We start from the raw sequence: 15,514 nt of genomic DNA, 5'->3' as shown, positions 1-15,514 counted from the left end.
CTCTCTCCACACGTGTATGAGCGTCCGCCCTCTGCGTTACGGGTCATTGGCAGCGGCTCCTTAGCGACGCCTTCCTACACGCACATGGGCTCCGCGTTCCACGCTACAGTGAAGCTAGCTAGGGCTGGAGGCTCAGCTACATACTAACTGGTCGGGCAGTTTATATTAAGTATAAACACAAACTTCACATTAACACTGATGTTTATAAAAGCACCAACTGCTTTATCACATCATGCTCATTTGCAAATGACTGCTGAGCGTCATACGCTATTTCTTCATCGCTGATTTTTTCTCCATAATTTATTATTTTGTACATCATGTACTACCATTCTACATATTTATATTGCAGGAATTTCGAGCTACGCACGGGGACTTCGTTGCTCGCTCCTCGACCTATGCTCGGGGACTGCCTCGACCACTCTCTGACCACAGCTCGGGGACTTCGTTGCTCGCTCCTCGACCTATGCTCGGGGACTGCCTCGACCACTCTCCGACCACAGCTCGAGGACTTCGTGTCTCGACTACATGCGACTGGCGACTCACATACAGTTGGGATATTTTTTCTTACTTAGACCTTGCTACAAGGCTGATACCTCGCCTTCCAGCAAGCTTGGGGTCTACATCGGTACGATGCACCTGCCGGTGCAGCTCGTATCGTTTGTACAACGATTGGATTATCAACTTAACTGGGAATTCTTTTTAGACACCGGCACTACGCGCCTGCGTCACCTACTACCAGACTCGGGGACCTACACATATGATCACTGAACAAATGCAAAAAGATATGTAAGTTAACTTTCCATCTTGTGTATAGGTCATTCTCTCATAACGAACAATATCTATATACCTCACTTTTTTGTATTATGCACAGATGTAGTTGTGGATTATGGATGATCAATTATATGGAGTATTGGACTGGAACTAATTTATCTGACCATGTCACACAGGTAATTCCTTACGAATTAATTTCTAGCTGTAATAAGTTTTTTTTGTATGTATTGATTAATATATCATGACTTCATTATGTTTTCAGAAAGATATAAGTAACTTCAGGTTTAAGCTACCTGTCATCCTGTACAACTCCCCGTTTAATATGGCTATTCGGATGGTTGCGTGCAACAAAGAAATGATGTTGCATAAACAAAAATGCCACTTCATGGATCTTAAATTTGCTGTAAGTTTTGAAATTCTATAATTCATCAAAAACTTGTAATATATGTGATTAAAAAATTATATACTGACGATTACAATCATTATCAAGAAATAACTAGGTTTGGAAGAGAACCACGATGTACTGGTGGCATTGATAAGGTATACTACAACAAATTAAAAAAGGTACTTGAGTGCTGGCCAGACATGCACTACAAAATTCAAGATTATAGCCGGGTACTACTTTATAAGAATTTATTTATTTTATTTATGAACCACTTACAGTCTCTGTGTTTGTTTTTAGATTCTACTACCATATTATCAGAATGGACTATACATTTTATTCATACTGGACATGCAAAACAAAACTGTGCATATTATGGATCCGCTTGAACCGCTACCAGATAATACATGTTTGAAGGGTTATCATCAAGAAATGGCATATATACCTACATTCCACATTAATGCTAGAATGTTCAATCTCCCCATGGCACTATCAAATTCTAGGTGGAGCGAAAATATTTATTACTGGGAGCGAAAATACCCTAAATATGTAACAAAGGTTTCGAGTCATAAATACTGGTAAGTGTCGCAAAATTTGGTTCAACTTTTCTATAAAAAAACAGTAATTTAATTTATGTACATCAAATAAACAACTGATCTTCTCCGCCAGGAAATTGGGAGGCTTTCTTGTCTATAATTTTATGAAGTCGTGGGACGGCATAAGATTGCCACGGATCACCACTGTAAGCATATATAGTCTCCAACTATATTCCGTACACTACATACAATACTAGCATATTATATTCTATACCATGCGCAGCTATCATCTACATTGAGGAAGGAATTCTTGGCTGACATTTTGATGAGTCCTGCAAACGAATGTTAACATCCCTGAAGATGTGCAACAAATGATAAAGGACTTACGCCAAATGTAATTTAGGCTACAATATAATAATTGGGTAAAGGTTAAACTATAAAATAACAAATTGAATGTTTTTATGATTATTCTCTAGATAAAACTGTTGCGTTAGTACGGGTATTATACTAGTCTAACTAAAAGCTGCAAAGGTGAAAGTATCCGTATCCAGATCAGCTTTCAGCTGGGAGTTCGTCGTCGTCCCCAGCGCGAGCGCAATCCATTCCAAACCTGAACCCCTTGCGGCCCAGCCTCGATCCTCCCCCAGTCAGTGCCATCCCTATCCCAGCCATGCCATCGTCATCGGCGCATCGCCTTGCGCGCTATCCTTGGCTCCACGCCCCTGCCCCCACTTCTTATCCTCGTGATGACTATCGGACGAACCCCAGTCGAGGGGGCGAGCGAGCCGACGAGCCGACTGACGAGCGCAAGACCGGACGACGGGGCCGCCTAATCCAGCGAGAGCCCCAGGCCTTTTTTCCGCCGCCATGGCGTCGGGCAGCCGCGCCACGCCCACGCGCTCCCCCTCCTCCGCGCGACCCGAGGCGCCGCGTCACGCCCACCACCACCACCACCACCACTCGCAGTCGTCGGGCGGGAGCATGTCCCGCGCGGGCGGGGGAGGGGGAGGAGGAGGTGGCGGGGGCGGGGGCGCCGCGGCCACGGCCACGGCCACGGAGTCGGTCTCCAAGGCCGTGGCGCAGTACACCCTAGACGCGCGGCTCCACGCGGTGTTCGAGCAATCGGGCGCGTCGGGCCGCAGCTTCGACTACTCCCAGTCGCTGCGCGCGCCGCCCACGCCGTCCTCCGAGCAGCAGATCGCCGCCTACCTCTCCCGCATCCAGCGCGGCGGCCACATCCAGCCCTTCGGCTGCACGCTCGCCGTCGGCGACGACTCCTCCTTCCGCCTCCTCGCCTTCTCCGAGAACGTCGCCGACCTGCTCGACCTGTCGCCGCACCACTCCGTTCCCTCGCTCGACTCCGCGGCGCCGCCCCCTGTTTCCCTGGGTGCCGACGTGCGCCTCCTCTTCTCCCCTTCGTCCGCGGTCCTCCTGGAGCGCGCCTTCGCTGCGCGCGAGATCTCGCTGCTCAACCCGCTATGGATCCACTCCAGGGTCTCCTCCAAGCCGTTCTACGCCATCCTCCACCGCATCGACGTCGGCGTCGTCATCGACCTCGAGCCCGCCCGCTCCGAGGACCCCGCTCTCTCCATGGCCGGCGCAGTCCAGTCCCAGAAACTTGCTGTCCGCGCCATCTCCTGCCTCCAGGCGCTACCCGGCGGGGACGTCAAGCTCCTCTGCGACACAGTCGTGGAGCATGTTCGCGAGCTCACGGGTTACGACCGTGTCATGGTGTACTGGTTCCATGAAGACGAGCACGGGGAAGTTGTCGCCGAGAGCCGGCGCGATAACCTTGAGCCTTACCTCGGATTGCATTATCCCGCCACAGATATCCCCCAGGCGTCGCGCTTCCTGTTCCGGCAGAACCGCGTGCGAATGATTGCCGATTGCCATGCCACCCCGGTGAGAGTCATACAAGATCCTGGGCTGTCGCAGCCGCTGTGTTTGGTAGGCTCCACGCTACGTGCTCCGCACGGGTGCCATGCGCAGTACATGGCGAACATGGGGTCAATTGCGTCGCTTGTTATGGCAGTCATCATTAGCAGTGGTGGTGACGACGAGCAAACAGGTCGGGGTGGCATCTCCTCGGCAATGAAGTTGTGGGGGTTAGTGGTGTGCCACCATACATCACCACGGTGTATCCCTTTTCCATTGAGGTATGCTTGCGAGTTTCTCATGCAGGCATTTGGGCTGCAGCTCAACATGGAATTGCAGCTTGCGCACCAGCTGTCAGAGAAGCACATTTTGCGAACTCAGACGCTATTGTGTGACATGCTACTGCGAGATTCACCAACTGGCATCGTCACGCAGAGCCCCAGCATCATGGACCTTGTGAAGTGCGATGGGGCTGCACTCTATTATCATGGGAAGTACTATCCATTGGGTGTCACTCCCACTGAGTCTCAGATTAAGGATATCATCGAGTGGTTGACGGTGTGTCATGGGGACTCAACAGGGCTCAGCACAGATAGCCTGGCTGATGCAGGCTACCTTGGTGCTGCTGCATTATGGGATGCTGTGTGTGGAATGGCGGTGGCTTATATTACACCGAGTGATTACTTGTTTTGGTTTCGGTCACACACAGCTAAAGAGATCAAATGGGGTGGTGCAAAGCATCACCCTAAGGATAAGGATGATGGTCAGAGGATGCACCCACGGTCATCATTCAAGGCATTTCTTGAAGTGGTTAAAAGCAGGAGCCTACCATGGGAGAATGCAGAAATGGACGCAATACATTCCTTGCAGCTCATATTGCGTGACTCCTTCAGAGATGCTGCAGAGGGCACTAGCAACTCAAAAGCCATTGTCAATGGACAAGTTCAGCTTGGGGAGCTAGAATTGCGGGGGATAAATGAGCTTAGCTCCGTAGCAAGAGAGATGGTTCGGTTGATAGAGACAGCAACAGTACCCATATTTGCAGTAGATACTGATGGATGTATAAATGGGTGGAATGCAAAAATTGCCGAGTTGACAGGCCTCTCAGTTGAGGAGGCAATGGGCAAATCTCTGGTAAATGATCTTATCTTCAAGGAATCTGAGGAGATAGTCGAAAAGCTACTCTCGCGAGCTTTAAGAGGTATTCCATTTTTGTTTCTTATATGGATGCTATTGCTTTTTATATTATGTTTTGTGAGAATTGCGGAGTGCTGTTGAGGAAAAGATTATTCGTTCTTGGTTGTATCTCTTAAAGGTATATAAAAAAAAGGTATATGACATAACAGAAGTGTATGGACAGGATGTATACATGTTTATTAGACCAAATATTGAAATGTGTGATATATATACTCCTGGAAAATGGATATTTGAAGGAGCTAAGCCTAGCTCAATTGGTCGACGGTGTGGATGTACGCCTAGACCAGACCCCCAAGTTCAAGTCCTTGTCGAGGCAAAGTTTTGCATGTTTCTTCTTAATTTAAAAGCTCTCCTATGTTGGTCAAGGTTTTTTAATAAATATACTCAGTTTCTTGGGCGCACAAGTATATAGAAAATGGGGACCAACTAGAGACTACCATCAAATTTACTCAACCATTTCCACAGTATTTTAAGAACCTGGTGCTTATAACTAGCAGATAGGAATGCTCATATGTGAAAAGTGTGCATATGAAACTTTATACCAAAGGTTGTGTTAGCTACTCACAGGAGTACATTGTTTCTCGCCCAGGCTGTTTGAACTAATTTAATCTACTTCCCAATGCATGTAGCTAAGCTATGTTAGCTTTGATGGATGTGCGATTGGAGGGTGCTAATTTGTGAAGTTGCTTCCCATACAGGTGAGGAAGACAAAAATGTGGAGATAAAGCTGAAGACATTTGGGTCAGAGCAATCTAAGGGAGCAATATTTGTTATTGTCAATGCTTGTTCCAGTAGAGATTACACACAAAATATTGTTAGTGTCTGTTTTGTTGGACAAGACGTCACAGGACAAAAGGTGGTCATGGATAAATTTATCAACATACAAGGGGACTACAAAGCTATTGTACACAATCCTAATCCTCTGATACCACCAATTTTTGCATCAGATGAGAACACTTCTTGTTCAGAGTGGAACACAGCCATGGAAAAACTTACAGGATGGTCGAGAGGTGAAGTTGTTGGTAAGTTTCTTATTGGAGAGGTGTTTGGAAATTTTTGTCGACTCAAGGGCCCAGATGCATTGACAAAGCTCATGGTTGTCATTCACAATGCTATAGGAGGGCAGGATTGTGAGAAGCTCCCTTTTTCATTTTTCGACAAGAATGGAAAGTATGTGCAGGCCTTACTGACCGCCAACACAAGGAGCAAAATGGATGGTAAATCCATTGGTGCCTTTTGTTTCTTGCAGATTGCAAGCGCTGAAATACAGCAAGCCTTTGAGATTCAGAGACAACAAGAAAAGAAGTGTTATGCAAGGATGAAAGAATTGGCCTATATTTGCCAGGAGATAAAGAATCCTCTTAGTGGCATCCGATTTACCAACTCTCTGTTGCAAATGACTGATTTAAATGATGATCAGAGGCAGTTCCTTGAAACTTGCTCTGCTTGTGAGAAACAGATGTCCAAGATTGTTAAGGACGCCAGTCTCCAAAGTATTGAGGACGGGTCAGTACTCTAAGCTTACCCCTTCTGCTCACCCATTCTCTAATATTTGCATTGAATATTTACATTTGATCATTCATATTCGTTTAACTTGAGCCTGGAGTAGCCTTAGTCTAAATTTTAGTTGGCGCTAATCTTGACTGGTAGAGGTACAAAATCGGAGTGGGAATTAGCGAAGTTCATCAGTCATTAGACTATCGCAGTTTGTTCTACTGTCTTTGCAGTTCTTTAAATAAATTTTCTCTTGCACATAAGTTATTGTCAACATTAGACGAGGATCCTTGTTTTTTGCACTGCCCTTTAAGACACCTTTGTTATTATCCCTTATGGCAGTTGTGTGGACTGCTTCTCTTGCTCGGCCAATATCTGAAACTGTGTAAGATCAGCAACATTTGCCAACATATATTATTGCAAATATGAAGGCAGTCCAGATTGCTGTGCTTCAAAAGAAGCATTGGTGTTTTAGAAGCTTCAGCATATCCTACTGTAGTACTGTGCTTAAAAGACTCCTATGGGTTTGGAAACCTCTTTTTATTTGAAACAAAGTACCATACCATCATACTGTACAGTGACTGGCATGCATTTGGTTGATTATGTACATTGCTATGGTTGTAATTATCTAATGGTTGACGATAACCAGGACCTGGTTTTCACAGTTTCCAGTGGAACTTGGTGAATCTGGTGTCTTTTTCTCTGTTTTTTTTTCAAGGATAGCGTGAATATTACACAAGTACATACAATAACTACTGTATATACTGAATAGGTCAAATTATGTTAGAAAAGCCAACTTCTGTAAAAACAAAAAAAGTGCATAGTGGGGGTTTTCTGCTTACCAATGTTAGCATACTTACTACTACCAGGATTGTGAAACTTTGTGCTTCAAATGCTATATCATGGATTTTTGTTAGAATTAAAGGAATAGCCTTGTGAACTGATAACCTTACCACATTTTAGGGGGATGTCACCAAAGTTCAAGCAGCTTTGTCTAACATGCCTCTGCCTGTAGTTTTGTTTGAGGAGCTTCATAAATTATTTGGAGATGCTGCATTTCATTTGCTTGCACGGAAACTCAAATCCCTTCTGGTTGATTTTTGTACACTTGATCAGGTCCATCTGTCTTGCTATTGATAATGAATTCCCAGAAACTTAAGGCATGTTCAACAGAATAGTTGCTTCTCATTTGGCAAAGTCTAAACAAAAACTTACCAAGATGTCACTTGGAATAGCTACTTACACAATCTTATATTATTACTGTCACATTATTTGCTTGACCTCATTATGTAAAAAAATTATTTGCTTGACCTAATTTTCATTTAGGTTCATTGGTTCAGTGTTTAGACTGTAGACAGTAGCGTTTTCTCACTTCTTTGTACCCTAAGACATAAGTTTGAATGCTGCTGTTATTTCCACAATTGATTAACTGAAAATTTGTTGATTTGTTTCTCTTTATGTAACAGCTCTTTGGTACTTGAGAAAAGTGAGTTTTCTCTTGGAGACGTTATGAATGCTGTTGTCAGCCAAGCAATGTTATTGTTGAGGGAGAGGGATTTACAACTTATTCGGGATATCCCTGATGAAATCAAGGATGCATCAGCATATGGTGATCAATTTAGAATTCAACAAGTTTTGGCTGACTTCTTGCTAAGCATGGTGCGGTCTGCTCCATCTGAGAATGGCTGGGTAGAAATACAAGTCAGACCAAATGTAAAACAGAATTCTGACGGAACAGATACAGAGCTTTTCATCTTCAGGTTAGCTGCTTGCTCTTTGATTATAATTCGTCACAAAATGTTTTTTGTTTCTTCAAGGAATATGTGTTGATGAATTTTGGTAGAAGACAAGTAACATGAATTACTTCAACCTTTGGCTGGTTGGCCGCATATGTGGTGTGATACCTTTCAAATATTGGTCTGTGAGAATTTTGACAGAATTATCCTGTTTGCATCATGCTGTATTTTTCGTTTTCTTCTGTTGACTCAATTTCTTTAACTTAGTGTGCTGTTTGGTTGTGGGATTTGATGGTAACATAATCGGTATCAGAAGGCAACAGTAATGGAAAATAGAGAAAACGAATACTGACATTATTTGGTTGAGCTCACGCATTGGATTTATACTGCAGCCTATACAAAGTCGTTACAACTCCTGATCAAACTGGGTTCAAGTGTGTAACCTACCTCCGTCCCACTTGTTAGGTTTCATGCACCAACCAAGTGAACCCAAAAGCTTAAGCGTTTGGGAAGAGGTGGGCAATCCACTAATACTTCACAACACTCCCACTCACGTGCAGCCAGAACAAGGCGCAAACGTGGAAATAAAGAAGGGAGCGGAGGACTTAAAAGATGCCTCTACCAGGACTCGAACTTGAGACCTCTGGCTTTGATACCATGTTAGGTTTAATGCACCAACCAAGTGAACCCAAAAGCTTAAGCGTTTGGGAAGAGGTGGGCAATCCACTAATACTTCACAACACCACTAATATATATTTTTAATTGCTCTCATATGATGTACCAACTAAAAGATATCACCTTTTTTCTGTTACAGAACAATATTTAGATTAACATAGAAAAATACAAATCTGGATCTATTTGATTAGTACTTTTGGATGTCTATTAGATACCAAAACTGCTGCCTGCCATAGAACATTGGTGAGAGAAACTGAGAATTGACGACCTTACCTATTGAAGTTCAAAACTGTCCTATAATGGTGCCATGGACTGTAAATCTGTAATCATCTGGATCTTTTAGATGAATTTTACTATTTTAGTGTCCTGCCCTAACTTGAGCAAAAGTGATTGTCTTTTCTGCAACTCATTATTTCAACAACCTTCTTGCATTCTGGAGACTCAGCTTCCAAATGTTAACAACAACCGAAAACTCAATGCCTCTGTTGGGACTTGAGAGTACCAATAAATGGAACTAAGTGATTTCCTTTTGATTTTTGCATATCTGTAGGTTTGCCTGCCCTGGTGAGGGCCTCCCCGCTGACATTGTCCAGGATATGTTCAGCAATTCCCAATGGTCAACCCAAGAAGGCGTAGGACTAAGCACATGCAGGAAGATCCTCAAATTGATGGGCGGCGAAGTCCAATACATCAGGGAGTCAGAGCGGAGTTTCTTCCTCATCGTCCTCGAGCTGCCTCAGCCTCGTCCAGCAGCTGGTAGAGAAATCAGCTGATATGTTAAGATCTGCACTGACTCCACCTAACTTCTCGGTCGATTAGGTAACTTAGCTCCCCTGGTAAGAGGGTGCCTAATTTACAAGAAGCCTGGAAACAAATCAAAGCTGCCATGGCAATTCAATGATTGAGTGTTGTTGAGGAGGCTGTTTTCGGTGCACCGCTGTAAGTTTGGGTATCCATGCTGTGGTTTCAAGATCAGAGTCCATGGCGGTCTGGCGGATTGTTATGTACACATGCGGCAAATGTGGCTCTTAGTGTAGGTAAGAGCCACATAGTACATATAGCTTATATATGTATATAATCTGTTCTGTACTATGCATAAGGAGTTGTTTCAGCTCCCACGGTTATTTTATTTTGCCGGCCTTTCCGGGTCTACTGCACCCTAATCTAGATTCGGTTCCTCTGGAATTTCGCCATTCTTTCTTTAAAAGAAAGAAAAACATTCGCTTGAAAATCGGTGTTCAATGTGTTGTGGAACGTTCAAGATTTGCTATTTAGTGAGGTTGGACTTTATATATTTGCTGAACGTTCACAACAAAACATCGATCGAATGGAATAATGGACATGCACCTAACAGATAACATGTCCAGTACCGAGGCATATATATATGGCACTAACATGTACACTGTACTCGAGTATACTTGATGACAGATTGTGCGTTCATCTGTATCCCTCCTACTATCATGCAACTATGCAAGGGTATGCGCTATGCAGCAGCTGCATGTGAGATTAAATGCTGCTTCTGCGTGTATAGGGCACACGGTGCACCTTTTTTTTTCTCTGTGTGCAGCTCATGCCTCGCTGCTTCCATGCATCCGGTAGTTGGCGCAATGGTGCATGATGCAGGGCGCCTTTCGACTTGGCGCTGGTCGTGGTCTTCGTTTTAGCACTATTGATGGCTGTGGGTTCGCAAAGTGCGTATGCATGTTTGGATCAGGCCAGGGCACGTTCCCAGTACATCTAAGTGACTAATAATTGGCTAATGTAAGATCAGTTAATGCGGCGTGGCGGAAGCGGATGTACACGAGATTTAATTTGCAAAGCGGTAGCCTAGCCGGCCCACCTCTGTAAATAAAGAGTATATACTCTGTAAATCTTTTTTTTAAGTAAGCGTATAGTCTTATTCTTAGGGATGAAAACGGATCGGATATAGACGGATATCACCAATATTACATTTGTTTTCATATTTCTGTCCAGATTCGAATTCGAATACGGATAGTGTCAACTATGTCGGATAGGATACGATTGGATATCGACATCATAAATATGCGATTTGAGTATTCGGATACGGATACGGTATCGGATGTTGGATATCCGGACTCGGACACGGACAGATCTCAACCCCTCTAAACGGATTCGGTTTCGAATACGGTCGGAAAATATCCATACCGTTTTCCCCTGGGAGTGAATTTTCTCACCCCTAGTAGTCAGTCATTTACAGGACAGTCAGTCATTTATAGGTCTTATATGCAAGCTGGTTAGTAGCTTTCGTAATGTACCGTACAGTTGTGAGTGTGTGACTGTGGCGTACTTAGTATGCATGACTCCAAAGTTAAAAGCCAATCCGTGCCACAAACCACATGCCATGCATATACAGATAACAGATCTTTTGTGGCTACTACCTAGTACACTGCTCTCACCGGCTATCTATACTGTCGGCAGTACATAATGACAAAGTAAATTTTGCCCCCAGAGGTACGTGATTGACATCACCGTTGTACGTATCAGTTCTGATACTGGGACAGTAGTGGGACTCGGCGACTCGCTACGAAACTTGAGACCTGTGATTCAAAAGCGGCAGGTCTCACACCGTACCGGCGGCTCAGCACAAGCATGTCCTGCGTGCCGGCCAGAAACCTCTTCACTCCTGGATTCTCAAGCGGGAGCACGGATCCTTCCGGTTTTTTTCGGTTGGTAATATCAATCGGGGCTAAAGAGGCCTCTTAGGCTGGCCACGTGGATCGGCTCTTTAGTCCCAGTTGGTACCAGGACTAAAGATTTTCTTTTTTTTTTCTTTTTTTCTTTCTATTTTTAATTGATGATTCATTTTGGTTTTCGAATATGTTTTCGAATACGTATTCTACGCTGCTAATAATATACGTATTCTACACATTTATAATGTTTGAACATTTTATACAAACTAAAGTATGAAACTAACGTATATATTACATGCATATACATATATTGTACGTTATTTTATGTACATATAATATGTATATATATATTACAAATAAAGCTCGTATTGTATATTCTATCATATCCTTGGGATAACAAATTCACTCCATCTGGTTTGGCTTTCATGTTTCGTTCATGTCATTGTAGAACTCGTCGGCGGGGTTTAGGACCTGGTCATTAAGAAATCCTGCTATGGTCTCTTGAATTGCTTTCAGTTGGTCATGTTGTATGACTTTTTCCTTCAACCATAGAGTCTTCAATAAAAGTTAAAGAAAAAGTATTAATATATATATATATGTGTGTGTGTGTGTTGGTCACGTGATTACTTATATATATGAGTAATAAAAGAAATTGTGAATATATGAATATATTTATATAACGTACTTTGAGAATCTCTTCAGGAGTTCTTTTTGAGTACGCCATGATGAACTTACAAACATAGTATCCGCAGTAGTTGTTCCCCTGTTCTTGCCTCAGAACCCACTTTTACGAGAAAAAAGATTCGGTGAATTGAAAGCATGCATGGTGTTAATTAAATTATATATATATAAATATAGCTAGTACTTACTTTGTGTGCGATTACATCCCGTGGCGCTTTGCAATGTTTCATGTGGTGTTCCTCAACGAAACTTTTCCAAACACTGCGCCCAATAAAATAAAAAATTAATTTGGCCTTTAATAATTATTGCAGTTAAGAGATCGGGGTATATATAGTTGCTAGAGAGATCAAATTATCCTTGGATAATATCTATCATGTCTTGATACTCTGTTTGCTCTTTTCTTAACGAGTCTAAGATGCTCAACCGACTATTGGTTATATCGATGACCATCAATATCCGGTGATTGTTGCATATATTTTTATACACAAATATGATTGACATTAACTAGAGTCAACATATATATATATGGGAGATAGCTTAGCTAGTAAGCAAATAATTGAACAAATATCCATATGATCGACATTAATTATTTAACACTCACTTGAAGTTGTAGGGGAAGAGTATGTCCTTGTTTTGTTGGTTCACTAAGAACCTCATGAGATTTTTCTCGAGTCATTGAGGTGGGGGATTAGGGTGTTTGAATACAACATTTGGATCAACGAAACCAACATCATTATCCTTTCTCTTTCTGAGTTCTGTCATCTCATATCTGTATATATAAAAATATAGTGTGAGGATATATAATTTATATATATACATGTAGCTTTATATATATACACTTTAATAGTAGAAAATAATCATACTTACAGACAATAGCAGCTAATGAGACTTTTGTCGAGAGAGTCCAGGTGGCATAGTTGGTGTAATTCTAAAAACTCGATATATATAACGTCATCGCCACGGAAGTAATGTTGGTTTCTAACTCTGACAGAAACAAAGGTCTCTCCCCGTTCACACGCCGCCATGTACCACTTGTTTAGCAGGTACATTTGCGTACCCAGTTCACCTAAGGCCTCAGGGTTGTATAGACTATTTCTATGTTCAAATTTCTTCTAAGGATCCACTTTCGAAGCAGATGGTCCTTCAACGAGCACTTGGGCAAGGTCCAAACTAGTATCCTCGTAAAACCGAACTAGGTCCTCAAAATCGACGTCCAGTAAGTCTAGGTTTGAACCATATTCATTATGAATGACAAGAGGGGGGACTGATTGTTGCGATTGTTGTTCGAGTTGTGCAACACCTTTCCCTGCTCTAGTCTTTTTCTGCGCCGCCTCAAATGACTTGGTGAGAAAGTGGTCGTAGTTCGATTTTGGCAGGGTCTTTTGAGATTCCCGCTTTTTCTGGTCCACCTTCTTTCTTAGAAGATCTAGAGGTAGGTAGAAGTACGGTTTTTCCAGGTTCTCCCTCGCTTCTCGTTGCTTTCTTACTTTTTTGAAGAAATTGTTCACATCTTTTTGTACTATAGTATTTAATTCCTTTTCACTTTTCTCGTAAGACAATTTTTAGGAAATAACTGGATTAGAGGAGGCTTTCTTCTTTGCTGGCTGGTGGGCCAATGGCTTCGTTTGTGGGGTGGACCTCTTAGGAGCTGGCTGCTTCTTGGTCATCAAGGAAGGCGGGACAGCCGTTGGAGATCTCCTTGGAGGCGTTGGAGACCTCCTTGGAGGTGGCGGCGGTGGAGACCTCCTTGGAGGCGTTGGAGACGTTCTTGGAGGCGTTGAAGACCTCTTTGGAGGTGGCGGCGGTGGCGGCGTTGTATAATCATTGTCCAGAGCACTATGATGATCTAGAGATTGAATAATTGGACTTAGGTTGGCGGAGGCCCTGCTGTGTGAGTACAAAAAAGAATAATTAGGTATAAGAAATTGTTATTATTAATCATGCATGTCAATAGAAAATTAGTGAAAAAATTGTTTCGTTCACTTTTGTCTACACCTATTGTCTAACAGTTGAGGAAGTGGTGGTGGACTAGAGACCCCAGGAATAATGATGTAGCGCTTGCGCCATAGTATGAATGTCTTCTCTGCTTCTCCTAGAGTCTTCTCCCCATCACCTCCTAGAATGTCAAGAGCCAGATTACTACAACCTTTGTTAACTCTATCCACTAAGACGCTAACATATCTAGGTGGTATTATTGCCTCATGGATTCTTGGTGTCTTGGTAGGATCTGGAGAAGAAAAAACATCGAGAGCCACCATGATTTTGGCATTATCTTTTGAAATATGTAGCTCACATGATGTAAACGATGCAGTGATGTCATCCACGGGGAAACATAGCATTGCGTCATCTTGATTTAGCAACTCCATGGAAGCGCAATTGCTTTTCAACTGATTAGGGGGGCTAATATTAATGTTGATTCCTGGATCTGATGCTTGCCTTTGGGCACTCATTGCTATTTGCACTTGCTTTATGATTTTGTCCTGCATTCTAGCTTGCATGTCTTTTTTGTGCTCCTGTGCTTGAAGCAACGCCTTCCATGACTCACAAACATATTTCTCCAACCTGCTGATCCGTGCTACTTCCTCATCCTTCTTTCTCTATCAGCTTCTGTAGGTATCTCTGTCGTTAGGGAAACCATGCTCCCAAAAAATGTTTTGTCCTAAACCTCTCGTTTGGCCACTGTGTTCAGCAGTCCTGATGGCATACGTCAGTTCATCCTTCTCTCTATTTGGTTTGAACACACCAATAGCTTTAGCTTGTAGAGCATAAGAAAATCTTTGTGTTGCTCTTTCGAGTTTTGGGCCATGAACCAGCTTTCCGGTCTCTAGGTCCAGTCTTCTCCCATGAGCGAAAAACTAATTCTTTACGCGTTTTGGCCAATTGAGTGATTTTGGTGTGATACCTTTGGCAAGAATGTCCGCTTCCATTTTTTCCTACTTGGGAATGGCAGTCGTGTAGCCACCTGATCCTATGCCATGGTGGTATACCTTCTGTCGAGCATTCTCTTGGTTCCTTCTCACTCGTTCCTCACTCTCTTCTGATGTCTTGTACTGTACAAAATCATTCTAGTAGGGCCTCAACTTCGCGAGCAGGCCTCTAGTATTAAAATTGGGCGTTAGATTCTTCTTGATGTATTTCATGTATAGGGATTTCTTCCAAGTCTAAAATTGTGTGGCCATCTTCTTCATAGCCCACTTTTGAACTAGCTCCTTCAATTCATTATCGTTGATATCATCATAATCATCCGCTTGCAACGTGAAATATTGAAGGATATCATCTCAAATTAAATTATTATCAAGATTAGAGACAAAACTAACATGAGGCTAGTTGATCTTTTGCTTCCATTCACGGGCACTGATTGAAAGTCTATCCCTTACAAGGTACCCACAGTGTTGCACGAATTTCCTTGCATGTGGACCAAGTGGTTCGTCTGTCTCGATATTAAATTCTGATATTATGTAGCGCCACTCCAATGGCTTTTTCGGGCCTCGAATATTTTTATTTTTTGCCATTGTG

General features: G+C 42.9%; 1 protein-coding gene across 1 annotated transcript; it reads left to right on the top strand.

The window, feature by feature from the left end:
• Window positions 1-2,241: 2,241 nt before the first annotated feature.
• LOC136546171 (phytochrome B-like) lies at window positions 2,242-9,920 on the top strand. Its single transcript, XM_066538143.1, has 4 exons — window positions 2,242-4,765; window positions 5,460-6,267; window positions 7,722-8,015; window positions 9,217-9,920. Exons 1-4 carry the CDS (start codon window positions 2,557-2,559, stop codon window positions 9,437-9,439), a joined length of 3,534 nt encoding a protein of 1,177 aa, XP_066394240.1. The 5' UTR covers window positions 2,242-2,556; the 3' UTR covers window positions 9,440-9,920.
• The last annotated feature ends 5,594 nt before the right edge of the window (window positions 9,921-15,514 follow it).

The sequence above is a fragment of the Miscanthus floridulus genome, chromosome 1, assembly GCF_019320115.1.
Source record: "Miscanthus floridulus cultivar M001 chromosome 1, ASM1932011v1, whole genome shotgun sequence".
NCBI classification, from domain to species: Eukaryota; Viridiplantae; Streptophyta; class Magnoliopsida; order Poales; family Poaceae; genus Miscanthus; species Miscanthus floridulus.
The sequence above is the reverse complement of the archived record's forward strand: the minus strand, read 5'-3'. Positions and strand labels throughout refer to the sequence as shown.

Coding starts and splice junctions, on each gene's coding strand:
- LOC136546171 (XM_066538143.1), top strand. CDS start 2,557: ATGGCGTCGGGCAGCCGCGCCACGCCCACGCGCTCCCCCTCCTCCGCG. Junction 6,268..7,721: donor CTCCAAAGTATTGAGGACGG/GTCAGTACTCTA, acceptor TTTATGTAACAG/CTCTTTGGTACTTGAGAAAA. Junction 8,016..9,216: donor ACAGAGCTTTTCATCTTCAG/GTTAGCTGCTTG, acceptor GCATATCTGTAG/GTTTGCCTGCCCTGGTGAGG.